General features: G+C 54.8%; 6 protein-coding genes across 6 annotated transcripts; 3 read left to right on the top strand and 3 right to left on the bottom strand.

Annotated features, from left to right (window-relative positions):
* Positions 1 to 21: 21 nt before the first annotated feature.
* BGZ61DRAFT_528156 (uncharacterized protein) lies at positions 22 to 1,916 on the top strand (the record flags this gene model as incomplete). Its single annotated transcript, XM_046253208.1, has 4 exons — positions 22 to 389; positions 446 to 715; positions 771 to 984; positions 1,035 to 1,916. The coding sequence occupies 4 exons, from the start codon at positions 22 to 24 to the stop codon at positions 1,914 to 1,916; spliced, it is 1,734 nt and encodes a 577-aa protein (XP_046109676.1).
* Positions 1,917 to 2,559: 643 nt separating this feature from the next.
* BGZ61DRAFT_443309 (PIG-P-domain-containing protein) lies at positions 2,560 to 3,668 on the bottom strand. Its single transcript, XM_046244858.1, has one exon. The coding sequence runs from the start codon at positions 3,490 to 3,492 to the stop codon at positions 2,773 to 2,775; it is 720 nt and encodes a 239-aa protein (XP_046109677.1). The 5' UTR covers positions 3,493 to 3,668; the 3' UTR covers positions 2,560 to 2,772.
* Positions 3,669 to 4,054: 386 nt separating this feature from the next.
* BGZ61DRAFT_473561 (golgi complex component) lies at positions 4,055 to 8,765 on the bottom strand (the record flags this gene model as incomplete). The annotated part of the gene is made up of 3 exons (XM_046248464.1): positions 4,055 to 8,061; positions 8,109 to 8,544; positions 8,595 to 8,765. 3 exons carry the CDS (start codon positions 8,763 to 8,765, stop codon positions 4,055 to 4,057), a joined length of 4,614 nt encoding a protein of 1,537 aa, XP_046109678.1.
* Positions 8,766 to 9,349: 584 nt separating this feature from the next.
* Positions 9,350 to 10,739, top strand: BGZ61DRAFT_131312 (uncharacterized protein). Its single transcript, XM_046237159.1, has one exon. It carries the CDS (start codon positions 9,446 to 9,448, stop codon positions 10,376 to 10,378), a length of 933 nt encoding a protein of 310 aa, XP_046109679.1. The 5' UTR covers positions 9,350 to 9,445; the 3' UTR covers positions 10,379 to 10,739.
* A 361-nt stretch (positions 10,740 to 11,100) lies between these two features.
* Positions 11,101 to 12,489, bottom strand: BGZ61DRAFT_528160 (uncharacterized protein; the record flags this gene model as incomplete). Its single annotated transcript, XM_046253209.1, has 2 exons — positions 11,101 to 12,202; positions 12,290 to 12,489. The coding sequence occupies 2 exons, from the start codon at positions 12,487 to 12,489 to the stop codon at positions 11,101 to 11,103; spliced, it is 1,302 nt and encodes a 433-aa protein (XP_046109680.1).
* On the top strand, positions 12,259 to 13,551 carry BGZ61DRAFT_131301 (uncharacterized protein). The gene has a single exon (XM_046237158.1). It carries the CDS (start codon positions 12,574 to 12,576, stop codon positions 13,291 to 13,293), a length of 720 nt encoding a protein of 239 aa, XP_046109681.1. The 5' UTR covers positions 12,259 to 12,573; the 3' UTR covers positions 13,294 to 13,551.
* Positions 13,552 to 15,997: the final 2,446 nt, after the last annotated feature.

The following is a 15,997-nucleotide window of genomic DNA, read 5'->3' on the forward strand; positions in this document are numbered from 1 at the left end:
ATTCCCCTCACTTAATACACCATGGAGGCTGGTGAATCAAGCGGCGCTCACCCACCGGGCCCTTCGACATATCTTTCATTCAACAGGATGAAGGTAACCAACATTCCCAGCATCACGGAGCTCCGCAAAGAGCTCGACTATGGGCATGCTCGCGAACGACGGGACATTGTGTTCTACAATACTGTACGAGCATATATGTTTACATTTGTGTCTCGGAAAGGCATTTCTGGCCCGGATCTACTCAAATGGAAATACCGTCCTCACCAAGCTGGTTTGTTGGAGATGGCGTCGCAGTTCTTAGATCAAGATGCGAAGGGAGCATTTTTTTGGCCCGATGACCCTGCGGCACCAAACCATGGCAAACTGCAGTATTCTAAGGAACCCCGGCGGTAGGGACGCTCCGTGAAACTTCATCTAGACCATCACTAACGCGGGCCTACTCTAGGATAAGAAACATTATGGTGCAACTATTCTTCAAGATCAACCAGCAACACAAATGGAAGGGGAATAATCGAGCCGTTGCCGACCCTCAGCTGCCAGAACGATCCAGCCCAGCCTGTCACACGAGGGAGCAACCAAATTCCACGGGGCCCCAACAGCAGACTGATTTCAATCATGTTTTGAGGGGCCACAGCGCCGAGTACGCAATTGACGTCGATAGCTTCACGCTCAATGGCGATGATGTTGCGGAAACAAAGCCCGATAAATCTGTCTGGTAAGCCAATACGGGCGACTAGAATGCATTGTGTCAACTGCTCATGCTTTGTTAGGGACGATGCTACCACGTCTACACCCGAACCGCCGTACACTTCCCAATCCTTCCCACCTCTTTCAACTGAGCTTTTCGGTAACCATAAGCCGAGTACGCATGAGGAAGCTGGAGAACCAAGGGCAAGTTCACAAGTGGCGCCAATGGCACCAATGTACGACCCATTCGACGGTCCAAACAGTCCTGAATCGGATGTCCCTCTCGCTATCGAACGAGTTCGTCAACCACGTTTCTTTTCATGGCGATGTTTCTAATTGAATATCAGGCATATCGTCTCAACAAACGCCCTACTCCACATGCACGCGACGAGGAGGCGCCTCAGACGAAACGGCCTCGATCCCAAAATGACGTCCCGAGGCCAGTCGGCACATATCATACCACCAACCATGCCTCGTCTGCCATTGCCTCATCACGGGTGATTTCTCCTCGGCGGCGAAACCCGCCACATAAAGAAGGATTCGTTACTGGATCTGCCTACAACGAGGCCATAGAGTCTCAGCTCTCCCCTACAGCTACGGCATCTGTCTTAAGCCTGAACGATTCGCATGGCATCAACATGGGGGCAGAATCAGCGACTCCACGCCCAAGTGCTCCGGAAGAACTGCTGCGAAACACCATAGAGAATGATGCACACACCACAGAGTCAATCAATCAGGATCCCCCGCCTCCGCCAAAAGTGTTAGACAGCGGTTTCGTCCCCAAGCCCGCACCAAAATTACAGCCCGAGCATGAGCCCAAGTCTGAGAATGAGCCATCAAAACAGCAGCCGACTTTGCCAAAAGTCAATGTCATCTTCAGCGTCAATGTTTCACCGACTTTGAGCAAAATCTGGAGTCCTAAAGGCAGTTTTCAAACGAAGTCACTTGCGGATCTTGTCACGGAACTTCCTCTAAAAAGCAACTTCCAAGGTCTACATTTTGCCCTGCAAGCACCTGGGAGAAGGTTTGAGAGCGAGGTTCTCCTCGGCGACGAGGACGAGTTTGAGAGCATGAAATTTCATTTTCGCCGCAAGATTATGGATGCTCGCCGTAATCATGCCACCACCAAAACTCTTCATTTCGAGATCTCAATCAGCCCTCTCAGCGATGACCAGAATGAGGGTGGCGGAGAATACGAAGGTGATGATAACGACCTTGAGATTTTTTGAGACTCTTTTTGCTTCGTGACGGAATACGAATGTTACTCGGAACAGGATGGATGGCGCTTTCCCAGGCCTGGTAGATAATTAGACAAACGATAAATTCCAATTTAATTTCAATCCGAGGAGCGTTAGTCCTTGCGTGACGGGACAGATAGACAATTTATTTATTCTTTATACGCTATCTTACCTATATCTAGGCCTATAGAACTCCTAGACAGATAGACGATGTATACTTGGTAATGCGACGGGTAATGCGACGGGAATACATCGCTCAAGACAGGGATGGTATTTCGCTGGGACTTGTGTGTAGGTATGTTTGGGACTTGCGTGTGTATGTGATATTCCTGAGAAAGTACAGGAAATTTCTATTTATAGCATCATCGAATTGACATGGACAAACATCACTGTGCTTGATCTACACGCTTGGCTAGGTATACCTGTTTAATGCTGACACAAAATAATTTGACATGTGATTATTGGACATAGTATGGTACCTATTTGTAGATGTTGTCACTTTATTATTGTAGTGGAGAATATCCGACATGCAACATTTGAAAGAACACGCTGTGGAGCAGGTTCCGCATGTTTCCTACCTCTGTTTATCAACAACGGGTACTGTTAGCTTTTCATGAAGAAAGTATGTAAATTAGGCGCAAATGACATAGTTGGGGGCATTTCTGAGCCGAGTAATCAAGAGCTATGGTTGACTCGATTAATTCTTTCTAATCCGTTAATTGGTTCTTGATACATGACTGTCGTTACCAGACTTCTGTGCCGAGTCTTATGCTCTCCCTTGATAATCACAACATCCCAAACGCCATGCCTTGCAGTGTATGTTTTTGACCATATGCGCCATGATTCATCAGGAGTCCTCTTCTCCTTCATCGTAATACTCCCTGCCCTCTCCGTAGAGCACCTCACAAACTCCCGCCAGGGGAATGTCCATGACGGCATCCGTGCCCTCATTCCAAACCTCGCGCCACCGCAGCCTTCCATTGCCCTCGACCTTGCTCTCGCGGTTGCGGCCCCCGCGCATTCGCCCCTTGGTGTCAATCTCGGCCAGGTGGCCCGCACCGTCGACAATGGTCTCGACGTTCGCCAGCGGCAGCGTCAGGATCTCGGTGTTGTAGGCCGCCAGCGCCACGTAGATGTAGAAGACCGACATGACGATGAAGGCCGGGATGGCGAGCGCCCACCAGCGGTTGGGGTAGAAGTAGGCGTCGATGCCTAGGGCGCGTAGGAAGGCCGACGGGAGGTAGCCCCAGAGGAGGTAGACGAGGAAGGTCAGGCTGCTGAAGAGGTACAGGACGAAGCCGTAGTACTCGTACGTGGGGACCTTTGGCGCCGCACGCGGGACGGGCGCGAGGGTATCTTCGTCGGAGGCATCGGGAGTCGTGGGCCGCGATGGGCGCAGGAGAGAAGTGAGCGACGGCGACGGAGGCAGCGGCGTAGGCGGACGCCCGTAGAATGGCGGCGCGAAGAAATTCTGTGACGGTGGGAGCGGCGGGGAGTCATCGCCGGAGGAGCTGACGGACTGGTTGTCGGAGAGGATTTCGTCCTCGTCGTCTGAGGTGACCGACATTGCGGCGCCGGCGTGTGCGTTGTCGCAAAGCTGCAACGGGGAGTGAAGTTGGAGTGGTGGAGAGCATGGCCAAGAAGCCAAGATGCGGGATGCATCATGGCGGGCGGAATTCCTTGGGTAAAGGCGTTTAGTGGTTTTAGCGCGTCCCAACCTTAACTGCCCGCCCTAAAACCTTTATTCCAGCGGGTTGTTATAGCCGCGTGGATACGCGAGAATCCACTGCGCCGGCTTTCAATGGATACGTGAGTATCCACGACTTTCAATGGATGCGCGAGAATCCACGGCCTTCAAGCAATTTTCGTTTTCTTGAAGAATAGTCCATGTTTGATGCCTGCATCTTAATAATAATCACAATCCCCATCTAGACCTTCTTTTTTGCTTGACATATCAATCCTCACGACTAATTTCCTCATCCATAGTCGCTAATATACTTCCAATTATGACAGGATTTTGCACCCATGCTTTATGTTTATGCCCTCTTCTATTTGTCAGATTGTAAGAAAATCATCATCATTAATAATCTCCTCTATGCCATACAACTGTGTACAGGAGCCTCCTCCCTTCACCCATCAATAGGGCATCTATAATCTCGCTCTCGCCCGGTTACTCCGTTCTCCTGGCGCTCCTGCAGTGCATCCAGACAGCTCTGGTGATAAATGTGTCGACACGCTAGTACGACCAGCGGCCCAAGTGGTTTGTCGCTGCCGTTGCCGTTGCCGTTTGTGCCACCGGTTGGCTCAATCAGCATGCTCGAAGGTCGCATGTCCACCCCCTTCCCTTTGGCTCTCATGTCCGATTCTCCATCACTCCCCTTGGCACGCTCCGCATTATCAGCCTTTCTTTCTTTCCTTCTCTTGTCCTCAAGGAGCTGCTTGTCTTCCCATGCCTCAAATACTGATCCGCCAGCCACGCCCGGACCCCAGACCCGACGACTGCATGCCTCGCACGTTGATCCTCGGGGACGCCATCCTCGTTGCCGGAGCTCAACTGACTGCTTGACATTGACAAAGAGGCTGCGTTCTAGCAACCTGTTCGACAACCGCAAGATCGACTCTTCATACGCATATGCTGAGAAGATCGAGGCCAACACTCCTCTGAGATCCGCCAGGTTGGGCGAGGATGCAGCGGCCTGTGTTAGGAACGCCCGCAACACGCGGAGGAATGACAAGTTTGCCCCAGCATTTGTCAGAAGACGCCCTCCCGCCTGCCCTGACATTTGGCTGGATGTTGCCGTTAGCAGCGCTGTGAAAGTGTGCTGAACCAGGGAGCGCAGGAGAGCAAGGAGCTTCTCCTCATCCAAGTCCTCCGCATTGTTGGCGTGATCGATTGCAGAGATAATTTCCGGTGAGAGCTTTCGCGTGATCCGAACACAAGCCTCTATCAAGCTCAGCCAGAGCGCTTCATCGGGCGACAATACCTCGGCGGCAGACTTTTGCTTCTTCTGCACGACATTTGTCCTCTTGGATGACTTCGTTTGTCCCTGGCAGAGCCATATGCCGACATGGACGTACTTCTGAAGGGCCTGGAGTAAATCCTCCGCCGCAAATTGCAAATCCAATGCGTGGTCTTGTTCCTCCGCCCCCGCTAGGAGACCTTGCATGGCCGACTCCAAAGTGCCAAGATGCTTGACGAGGCGGTCCATTGCATCTTTGATTTGACCCTCGCGAGCCATCAGGACGACTGCTGCATCAATGACTCCTGTCTCCTCCATCGTAGGGATGAGTTTCTCAAGTCTCAGATCAACAGACTGGACCAAACCAACGTAGTCAGAAACGTGTGCCGGCTCAAACTTGCACATCAACTGAACGTAGCGCTCGACCAGGTCCCTCTCAGACACGGGATTGTCCTCGTGCGAGGCTTCCTTCGGCTCCAGTAATGTCTTTAGGTATGCGTGCTGCAAATCTGGCGCATCCTCCGCCGAGTCGAGAATATGCTGGTGCAGCGCCTTATCCTGTGTGCCGAAAATGTGAGCTGCCTGCTCGGCGTCGAGCTCAAGCAAATCGCGAGCATGTTCTCTGACGACGCCCAAAACATCGTGAAGCTGGCGATTGCTCAGTTCAGTATGTGGGCGTAAACAATTGGCGATGCATTCGAACACCATCTCCTGGTCTTCTGGGTCTTCAAAGTAAGACTGCACCAGGTTTCCATATTGTTTATCAGCCTTGTAAATGCGCTTCAAGATGCGATAGAAACCTGCACTCTTGAACAGAGGCATCAACGCAGGCATGTCGGAAGGTTGATAAACAGACAGGAGATACTCGGCACTGAGCTGTGCATCCTCTGCAAGATCAACACCGGGGTAGTTACAAAGCCCAGTAAGAACCTTGGACAGTGTCGTACCCGAGAAGAGAAGATACTGGGGGAACTTTGGCAGATTTCGCGCAATGAACATGTCGAGGTAAATGGTATCCTCGGCGGCAAATTCATTGGTGTTCATGACATCAAGCAGGATTGACAGGATGTACTGGCGGTTGATGGTGAGCCCAAATATCTGCTCTTCGGGCAACTCGCCTCTGGCTCCACCATTAACGTGTTGCTGGTCAGGGGAGTCGTTCAGGAATGGATCCTCAAAGGCCTCGTTCAAGGCGCTTAGGAAGCTAGGCGCATCGAACTTGAGAATCAGGCGCAGATATGGGAATGCAGGCTGAGTCTCGGCGCCAGGCATGATGAGGAACTCATCGCCGCTATCTTTGGGCCAAGCGATGGTTTTCCCTGAGAATAGGAACCAGTAGATCTCGGCTTTGGCTTTGATTGCCACGTCGTCGTCCAATATCTCTCCATTCGGATAAATTCTTCCAGTCAGGGTGTAGGACAGATAGGGGAAGATCTTGAGAGCGCTGATGCTGTAAAAGTCGTCCGCCATGTTACCAGCCACAAAGTCCCCATTTGCCATCAGGGGAATCAGGAGGGAGAGCAAGTCGATCATGGGGGTGATGTAGTCGTTTAAGGCCTGGTTCCAGACGTAGATGAGCGCGTCGTATAGACTGTGCTGCTTGCATAGCAGAGTAATCTGATCCAGATCAAGCGTCGCAGTCTCCATATGGCAGATCATCTCCTCGAGTCGGCTCTCCCATCCTCGAGCCACATAGTGTGCAACCATGTCTTTGACAACGGTGGGAGGCACTATGGAAACAGTCCTCTCTAGAATGTAGGGTTCGAGGCACTCGAGGAAAATCCCACTGATGTCAGCATCGTCGTACCATTCATACATGTCCTCAAATAGGAAATCGGTGTTGTCGATACTCAGGCATGCCCCGAAGCATGTCTCTGCCAGCTGCTTCATGTGATCATCGTCGGCATTTTCCTGGTTCTTTTCGCGTTGTCCAAAGGCGTACTTCAGTGAAGCGCTGATGATTTCCATAATTTTGTCTCGAACCATCGTGTGTCGGAGGTTTGTGTCTTCCGGTAATCCGACTGTGAGCTTGTCGGCATCTCCCGTGTAATAAGAAGTTGCCAGCTGGATGGCTCCTATGTAGTCGCCATTTTCCATCATTGCAATCAACCTGTCTGCCCAGTTTGACAGTGCGCCGATGGAAACCTCATTGAAGCCCAGAATGAATATTCTCCCCTTGTAGGCCTTGAAGCTCATGTAAAAAGCATCCGCAACCACTCCGTGCATGGACGCATCATTCTCGTCCAATTGTTCCACGAGGGAGTGTAGTTGCTTCGAAAATAAGTCGGTATGGTATATGTACTTTTGCAAGAGATCGAAAGCCTCCGTCATGCGCATAGTTCTGTCCTCGAGGACAATCAGTCTCTGGGAAATGGTTAGAACGGCGAGGACCGAGCGACTCAGCCACTGAACAGCAACAATGGCTTCCTCGCATTTCCATCTGTTTCGGGCCTTAAACCTGAACGAAGGCGGCTGATCTTTATCATCGCGAGGAATCTCGTCGACGTCCAACACCGTCAGAACATTTGACCAGCAATACGCCAGCTTCACCTTCGAGATGTCGCTCCCTGTGTGCGGGTCCGGGACCTTGAGCTGGACAGCAGGGAACCATGCCAAACATCCGGTCATGGCGCTGTGAGCGGGTACGTCCTTTGGTCGCGCAGACTTGTGCTGGGTCTGGGCAACAGGCGTTGTTGACACAATCACCAGAAGATACGGGGTCAACATAGCCGTCAAGCCGAGACCATCAGTTGACCGCTCAACATTCCCCAGTGGCAAAGGAGCAAAGGCAAGGACAGTGCTAGGCTTGACTGTTTTGCCTGCAGGTGTTGGCGCATCTGGATATCGACCTAGAATCCGGTGTGTCTTGACGGATCTTCCCAGTGCTCCAGTACCCCTGGTGGCGAGGTGAGAGAATGCCATTCCCTTGTCATCTGCCGAAACCAAAGCAGTGTGTCGAGTTCCGAGGAACCCAAGGTGGGTGATTGCAACATCTGGAACATGTCCGTCGGATATCCTATTCTTCAGTTGTGAAGGGTCAAGGTGTGGTATCGTTAAGAACGGTCTTGACGCTCGGTTCGTGTCCCAGGTAAAGATGTAACCATTCGCATGTCCTCCGGCGATTGTTGAGTGATCGGCAGATATAGCAACTGCAGTGATTGGACCGCATTCGACAGCTTTGAAAGATCAGCTCTGGCACTCTCCGATCCACCATGAAGCTCACCTTTTGTTCCTGGTCCAATAATCATCTTGAGATTTTGGTTATAGTCGAAAATTAATATTATTCCCTTCGAGGTTCCCACCACAATTGTCGCCGACACCGCCAAACAGGTCGGGGACCCAAAGTTGCGCTTCCCTACCTCCGAAAAGGCCTGCCCATTGAGCTTGCGTAGGCGTGTCCACCGGACCACCTCCCATGGCGGCGTCTGGGTGTCTGTATCGGCCTGGTCGAGGAAGAATTGCGAGCTGAGCGACACATTGCGGCTATGTGTAGCGAGGAAGGCCGGGGAGGCCGATCGAGGTGTGTGGATGCCCGGGGAGGAGATGCGGGATTGGAATCGACGATCGAAGGGGCGGAACGAGGGCGTAGGGCTGCTCAAGCCAGGGCGGGAGGCGACGGAGGGGAGTACACTGCTCCCAGGAGAAGATATGAAGGAGCCCTATATCGTGTTAGAGGTGTCAGGGGTAGTGAGAAAGTGCCTCGTCTTACCTGGATGGAAGGCGAATCATCCGGCCCAGACATGAGGGATTCCATGGGACTACCGGCCCTCTTTGGCAGGCCATGCACATCGCTTCCCGCCAAAGAGCTAACATCTGAATTGTCGAGGTGTTGTTGTTGCATAATCTCGCGGTATCGGTTCGTCACCGTACCGTTGCTCATCTCGATGGGTGTTGGGTGATCATCGGGCGAGTCCTCGTCGTGGGAGTCGAACGGACCAACACCACCAGCCCCCTCCAAGACATCCTTTATCGTGTCGCCATCGTCGGAGCCCGCGTCCCCCGTGAGAGACAAGTCTTCTGGATCCATTGCGCCGTGGCTTCCATCACTGCATGCGCAAGCACTACCGCGTCGGGGTCATGGCCTGGCAAAGCTAAGGATCACAGGAAGCTTGTGATTGCGATGGAGCAACAGTGTATGGAGCTCTCGTTCGGGTCTAGGCGACGGCGGGTTCGCGAGGCACCTCGTCAAGCTCGTAGGCGTCTCGAAGGATGAAAAGGGACAACTGCGTGTGATGTCTTGCTTCTCCGCCTCAAAGCTGCCGCTCAAAACATCCGAAAATCCCGAAATTGGCGATGCGATGGCGTCGTGAAAGCTGGGTCGAGCTTCGTGGTTCGTACCATGCACCCCATCTCCCGCTGCCTTAGAAGGCGGCGCAGCAACGAACGGGGCGGGCCGAGGATTCTCCGACCCAACCCAACCTTGCGATTTCCCTGTGCAGTGACGTCTTTAGAGCGTCGCAAGCGCAGGTCCCACCGCGAACTGCTCCAACCACAACCACGTGAACGAACGGTCTTGTCTTTAGAGCTGCTGGCGGGACGACTCTGCAACTGACCGCCATCATGTCTTCAATTGGACCCCAACTCCCACCGTCTTTATCGAAGCGAAAGCGCACGCCCGAGTCGCAGGCGTCGCCACCGAGCAAACTCCGACGGAGTGAGTCTCCATCCAAGAACAGAGACGAGATCGACCTCGACGACTCAGACGACGACTACGGCCCTAGCGCACCCGCAGCCCCAAGACCTGCCGCCGGACCATCACTACCGCCTAGCAACAACCAGGACGAGATCGATCTCGACGCCGACTCCGACTCAGACACCGGTCCGGCACCTCCTAAACGGAGCGTCGGCCCGGCTCTGCCCCCCGCGAAACTCTCCACCCGACCCGAAGACGACGCCGACTCGTCCTCAGATTCAGAAGATGACTACGGTCCGGCGCTCCCCGGCGCCCCAAATGCCAACAAGCGCGTAGTAGGCCCCCAATTGCCCGTGGCAGAAGCGCAACCTCAGCGCGATGAGTGGATGCTTGCGCCCCCGACTTCATCTGGCTACGCCGAGCGCGACCCAACACGCATGCGCAACCGCAAGTTCGCCTCCAAGCCTGCCTCCTCCTCTGGCCCCTCTGCAGTCTCCTCGATTTGGACTGAAACACCCGAAGAGAAGCTCAAGCGCCTCCAAGACTCAGTGCTAGGTCGCGAGGACAAGACCCAGGAGGCGGCTGTTGGATCAACACAGTCCAAGGAGGAGGAGGAACGCCAATGCCGAATTGCAGCCAACATCGCGGCACAGCGGGGCAAGAGTCTCTACGACGAGCACCAGGGCCGTAGAGAGAAGGCAGGGGAGAAGGTTGAGGAGGATGACGACCCGAGTAAGAGGGCATTTGACCGAGAAAAGGACATGGCGCTGGGTGGGAAGATTGGGACGGCACAGAGGAAGGAACTAATGACAAAGGCAGCAAACTTTGGAGGGAGGTTTCAAAAGGGATCATTCTTATAGTATCCCCTCACACTGAGCGGGGCACCCCGTACGCATGAATATAAGCTCCCCAATATAGGGTGTATAAACTAAGGAGGTAGCGTGTAGAGTCGATCACGACAGATACGAATAAATGTCACGAATCAAGTTCAAAGAATTGGGCGGAACAAATATTTCATTGCACCGTCCAACTATCGAAGAGGTCCATAACCACCAAACTCCACCGCTCCCTCCGTTTCCAGCTGAAGCCCGAATTTTCCAGCCCAAATGCAAGTTACAAAAACCTCCCGTCTTACAAATAAACAAGGCGTCCCAAAATCAACAATTCATCCCATGCTATCCTTGAACCCTGTTCGGCACATGCGGAGACGTGGCGTTCCTGCGTACTCCGGCTAGGGTATATATAGCTTTCATCATCCTCGACGTGTTCCAACACGTCTCCATCCTGCCTCTCCTTTCTCCTCTCCATTCCCTCTCCTTTGAGCGTGTATTCGATGCGCGTGGAAAATAAAATAAAAATGCCGTTTCATAATGCGAGAATTCGATCCCTCTGTATAGTGTGAAGATTCATGACGGTTGTGCCCAACTATTGCAGTTGGAAAAGGAGAGAAAGCCATCGCTAGGGTAATGTGTCGTCAAGGTGTTTGAGGGTGACTGATAATTGAGTTCAATTCTGGCGCAGGATTTCTCTTGCGGTATGGGGTGGGCCTCAGTATCGACAACCCAAAAAAGATAAATTCACATCATTGAGTAGTAGCTGCAGTGCGGTTTCCAGCCTCTAGTTGTGATGGTGTCGGAGGCACAAGTTCGCCACCTAGAGTGGGGACGCGGCGAGGGCGCTCACTCCGTCTCCTACCGAACCCAAAAGCGCCACGAACAGAGCTCAACATGCCACCATTTGAAGTCCCGCTAACTTCTGCTGTTTGCTGCTGCTGTTCAGTCCCCTCAGTAGGCCAGGGCCGACGCGGTCGGGCTTGACGAGCTTCACTAGTCGCTCCTACTCTGGACTGGCCCTGTCGTGACGGCGATGACCGGAACCAGGCATTACGCAGGCCGGCGGGGAGGTTGAGGCGCGAGTTGGCGCGATTATCGAAGTTGGCGTTGTTGGCAGCAGCAGCATCGCCGCCTTCAGGTACAGGACGTGGCTTAGGAACGTAGTAGTCCGCCTTGCAGAGCGGGCAGCATGCTCGTCGGCTCGTCAACCAAGGGTCCACGCAGACAGCATGGAATGCATGGCCACAGGTCAATCCACGAACGTCGTCATCATCCTCGAGCGTATCGATGCAAATAGCACAAGTATCGCCGGGAGCTTCCAAGCACTCTGGTGGCAGGGCGCCGTCGATGTGTTCGTCGTCGTCGCTGTCCTCACTCGAGACACGGTGTAGTTCGTTGTCCTTGGTCAAGTTTCCTGACTGCGTTCCGGAAGTCTGACCAGCCTCGGCGGGTTGGGTGGGTAAGTCTTTAGGTTTCTCGGTTTCCATCGTCTCCCCTTCCTTCGCGGGTGTTGCGGCACTGGTGGAGGAGCGCTCGTCGGTGGAATCACGTTCCTTGGAGAAGTCAGGGACGATGCCGTCGGCGTCCCGAATGCTGTTAGCTCGACTCGGGGGTACCGAAACACCACCAGCCGTAGGCAGGCCCTCCTTCGCTCGGTCGGAAACCCAGCTCTTGTACTTCATCATGGGGAACTTGTCGTTGACCTCATCCATGGTCATGAGCTTTTTCTCGCGGCGACGGCGGTGGGGTCGGGGCATGTTCTCCAGGGTAATAGGCTCTCCATCTTCGTTCATACGGAGCTGGCGATTACGGGCGTTGTATCGGAAGCAGTACTTGACACCGACAATGATCCTGGGGCCGTGTTAGAAAGGGTTCGTTTTTACCTCAAGCCATGCATGCACGGTTGAAAAGCATAAGCTTGCAGCAGCGGAGTCTCACCAAAGATTCGTGAAAACGACGCCGAAACCCAAAGCTACGAAGAATAACAGAGGAGAACTGGAGCCATTGTTGTTGTCTTTATTGTTGTTGTCGGTGTTGGTGGCGGAAGCGGCGCTCGCGGTCGTCGAGACAGATTCCGGGGCGGCAGCTCTGGCGACGACACGAGTCGCCTCGTTGAGCAACTCATTGATAACGGCCATCTTCACGATCGGGCGTCGGCTCGGACAGGATTTGAGCGATGGAAGGCGGGCTCGAATTGACTCGGGGGCTGCCGTACGGGTACCATGGGCTGTCGACAAACTCACGGGCGATGCAGCGACAGCGGGATCGAGCGGATAGCGGGCGGGAAATGCGGAACCGAGACAGAGGAAGGTTTCGCTTTTACATCCAACGCCTTTATTCCTCTGCAACTATTTGCACGTCTCACTCCGTCGGGACCGGCGGGGAAGAAGATGCGAAGAGGGGAGAAGTTGCGCCGACGGATGGCTGGATGGGAAAGGATGGAAGAAGACGGACGGGGATGGGATGGGTCTATGTCTGGAGATGGGGTGACGGCGGAGGCGGAGTGCAGGTGGAGTGGACGAGGCCAAGGCACAGAGAGAGGAAGGGCGACGACTCGCGTGGGAGAGTGCGAGTGGGCAGGTGAAAAAGAGGGAAAGAGAGGAATGGGGCGAGGCCGGGCCGGGGGGCGAACGGCGAGTCGTGATTGGCCCGTGGGCGAGCGCAAGAGTGCGAGTGGAGCGCCAGAGTGCCCAGCCAAGCAGCGACGGAGGGGCCGTGAGAGACACTGTGCAGGGGTACCTGTGGCCGGGCAAGCTCTAGACCGCGTGCAGCCTAGGGAAGTACCCAGGAGCCAGGTCAACCAGGTGGGTTTGCCGCGGGCGAGCAGCAGTGCTGAATGCGCTGAGTGCCCTGTAACTTGGGCCAGCCACCCAACGGAGGTGCCCTATAAGAAGTCCTGGTGGCGCCCCGGAGGTCGGGAGGTATGGGCGAGGGCCCTGTAAACGTCGCTCTGGCCGCTTTGGTGGCCGCAACGCAGCAGGGGGCGGGGGCCGCTTCCCACTTCAGCTCTGCGTCTGCTTTGAGACCGGAGAGGGGGAGGGAATCCTGGGACCCCAGCTGAGAGGAGGGTTGGCAGAAGGGTACCGTGGTTGGCTGATGGCCTGCCGCACTGAGACTCGAGCTATTGCGTGTTTGCTGCTGCGCCGTGGGAGCTCGATTTGTTGGGTGTCTTTTTTCCCCCTGTTTGCGCTCTTGCTGGGCGACGACGACCGGGGAGGAGAATTAAGCGTGAGGGAGGTCACTTGGCAGCCAAGGGAAACCGGAGCGCCCCTGTATGTCGAGACGAACGGTCGTTGTAGCGTCCGTCGTAGTCTTGCTGCCGGTTGGCTTGCGCAAACTCTGTGATGCAGAGTGGATTTTGGATTTTGGGCCGTTCCTCGACTGGCCGTCCTGTCACAGGCGCTGTTCTTTTCCAGCCGGTCCAGGCGCTTGGGTTCCAATAGCGCACTGATGGCGATTCACTGACAGGGGCCGGTCACGTCGTTCGTATCGGCGCATCGACCAGTGCTCCCGATAGCAGGGAGCCCCGTGTTTTTACGGCACAGATCGGTAGATATATATATAACCCAAGTTAACCACGGGCCGGTCACTTATCTCCCATCTGACGCATCGGCCGAGTAGCCGGGGGGGGTGACGACACACGAACGCCTCTGCTCGCTGGATGCTGCCGAGTTTAGCCTTCGTCCTGACATGAACGCAGAGCCTCCCGCAGCAGCCAGACGGAGCTCTCCAGCAACCTCGCCCTGTCTCTCGGATCCCGCTCCTCTTAGCTCGTCCACTGGCTTCGGCTTCCTGCGCTGCCGCTGACACTCGTGGCGCAGCGCCCGCCAGCGGAGTCTGACGGCGATCTGTGCAGGGTCGACCACACGGCGGCCACCAAGATAGGTGGGAACTCGGATGCCGTCATCCTCTGGCTCACTATCAAACGTGGGGCATGACACCCCAATCCAGCCCAAAGATTCCATCGCATGCTACTGATCAGGGCGCAGTTGCACCGTGGAGATCCGCCGTAAACCCAATAAATCACTGCTGCGTACAGGTCTAAAACCACGGGATGGACGAAACAGGCGGGGCCTCGCGTTCACCATGCTTTCCACTACAACGGACCCATCGTCTCATCGTCGGCGCCGTCTTCCGTAGATCACGCTGGCCAGTTAGTCCACTCGATGCCGGTCAACTGTCTCAGTCCCGCCCAGCGCGCGCGGCGATTGCCAAAAACCCAATGCCTTCTTCTCATTCACTGCGCCCGCGTTTATTGTCACGAGCCGGCGCAAGACACCAGGAATCATCTTTGAAGCTTGCAAGACAACCTTCAGCATGGGAGGTCAGGCGCGCACCGCCGTCTCAAGCCCCCGCTGTCGAGAACAACGCGGCGCAAACGCCAAAGCTTGTTGCGGTTGACTTTGAACTCGCCCGCTGATCTAGACCCTGAAATCCAAGCCCCAAGTCGGCCGCCCGTTGACGAAAGCTTCCGTGGACGCCGTGTAAGAGAGCCATGGCGTTCCCCTTTGGATGATGCGGCGTTCACCCTTCTGGGCCGCTTCCAAAACAAATCACCACTGTGTCGGGATCAATGCATAGTGGCGGCCCCGCCCCCGAGGCGAAGGTTCAGCGGTGCCTCCGACTCCGACGGGTGGGACACGCCGTCCGGCACAGCTTCTCAATGGGGCGTCGTATTGTTTTGCACTGCATGGCTGTTATTGTTGCAGACGATGCTTTCACCGACAGCCCGGGCCGGGACATGTACGAGGCGAACGGGTTTGTATTGGAGGGATGATGGATAGGCGATTGAGCAATGCGCTTCCCTGCTTGTTACAACCGTCCGGGTCCGAATCCTTGATGACGATGACGATGATGGAACCCACTCTGAATCTATTCTCTGTTGCACTTGCGAGATATGCCCTAGACGGCAAGGCAAAGCTGGCCGCCATGCTGGCCATTGCTCCGATCTGTTCGTCTACATGCAACACGTCTTGTCCGACGGTCTCGCTGGACGGCCCGTGTTCCGTAGACATCGTCCTACTTACGCACGCAGCGCTGCAACTGCATCTGTAGCCGTCCCTGCGGGATGGAATGCATGATCTCACTCGCCCCCAAGCCCCCCAACCTGTCTCAGGATCCCAGGAACTTGCCAGCTTGGCTCCGCGAGATGGAGCAGCGAGAAACCGCAACGTCGCGTCCCGCGTGTCCCGATTTTGGAGTCGCTTGTAGATGGTCGCCCCCAAGGCGACCCGCCGCAACCTGTCTTGCTGCGATGATGAAACTGCCGCGTCCGCTGCAGCTGCACATTCCCGGCGGCCAAATTACTTACTTGTAACCGTACCTGTCGAACCAGCAGCACAGAATTAAAAACGGGATGAACCGCGGCCCAATTGATCGTAACGACCCCTTGTCATCAATCTTTCGCACGACGTAGATAATATGACAAGCGACACAAATGCTCCCTTTGACGCCATTTTCTGCACGAAGGAATTGCCCGTCACCTAAAAAGAAACCTCGTCCTCTGCTGGTGGTACCTGGGCAAGGTACCCCCATGCATGCATGCTGCTGTCAAATCTGAGCTCAGATGTGGCGGAGACAGGCCAACAGCCAACAGAGGCCCATATCCAAAGTCCAGCCCAGTGCGTCCACTGGCAGTTTCACACG

This window comes from Ilyonectria robusta (assembly GCF_021365365.1).
Source record: "Ilyonectria robusta strain PMI_751 chromosome Unknown BGZ61scaffold_3, whole genome shotgun sequence".
NCBI classification, from domain to species: Eukaryota; Fungi; Ascomycota; class Sordariomycetes; order Hypocreales; family Nectriaceae; genus Ilyonectria; species Ilyonectria robusta.

Bases quoted from the DNA above. Each gene is read 5' to 3' on its own strand.
- BGZ61DRAFT_443309 (XM_046244858.1), bottom strand. From the start codon at position 3,492: ATGTCGGTCACCTCAGACGACGAGGACGAAATCCTCTCCGACAACCAG.
- BGZ61DRAFT_131312 (XM_046237159.1), top strand. From the start codon at position 9,446: ATGTCTTCAATTGGACCCCAACTCCCACCGTCTTTATCGAAGCGAAAG.
- BGZ61DRAFT_131301 (XM_046237158.1), top strand. From the start codon at position 12,574: ATGGGCTGTCGACAAACTCACGGGCGATGCAGCGACAGCGGGATCGAG.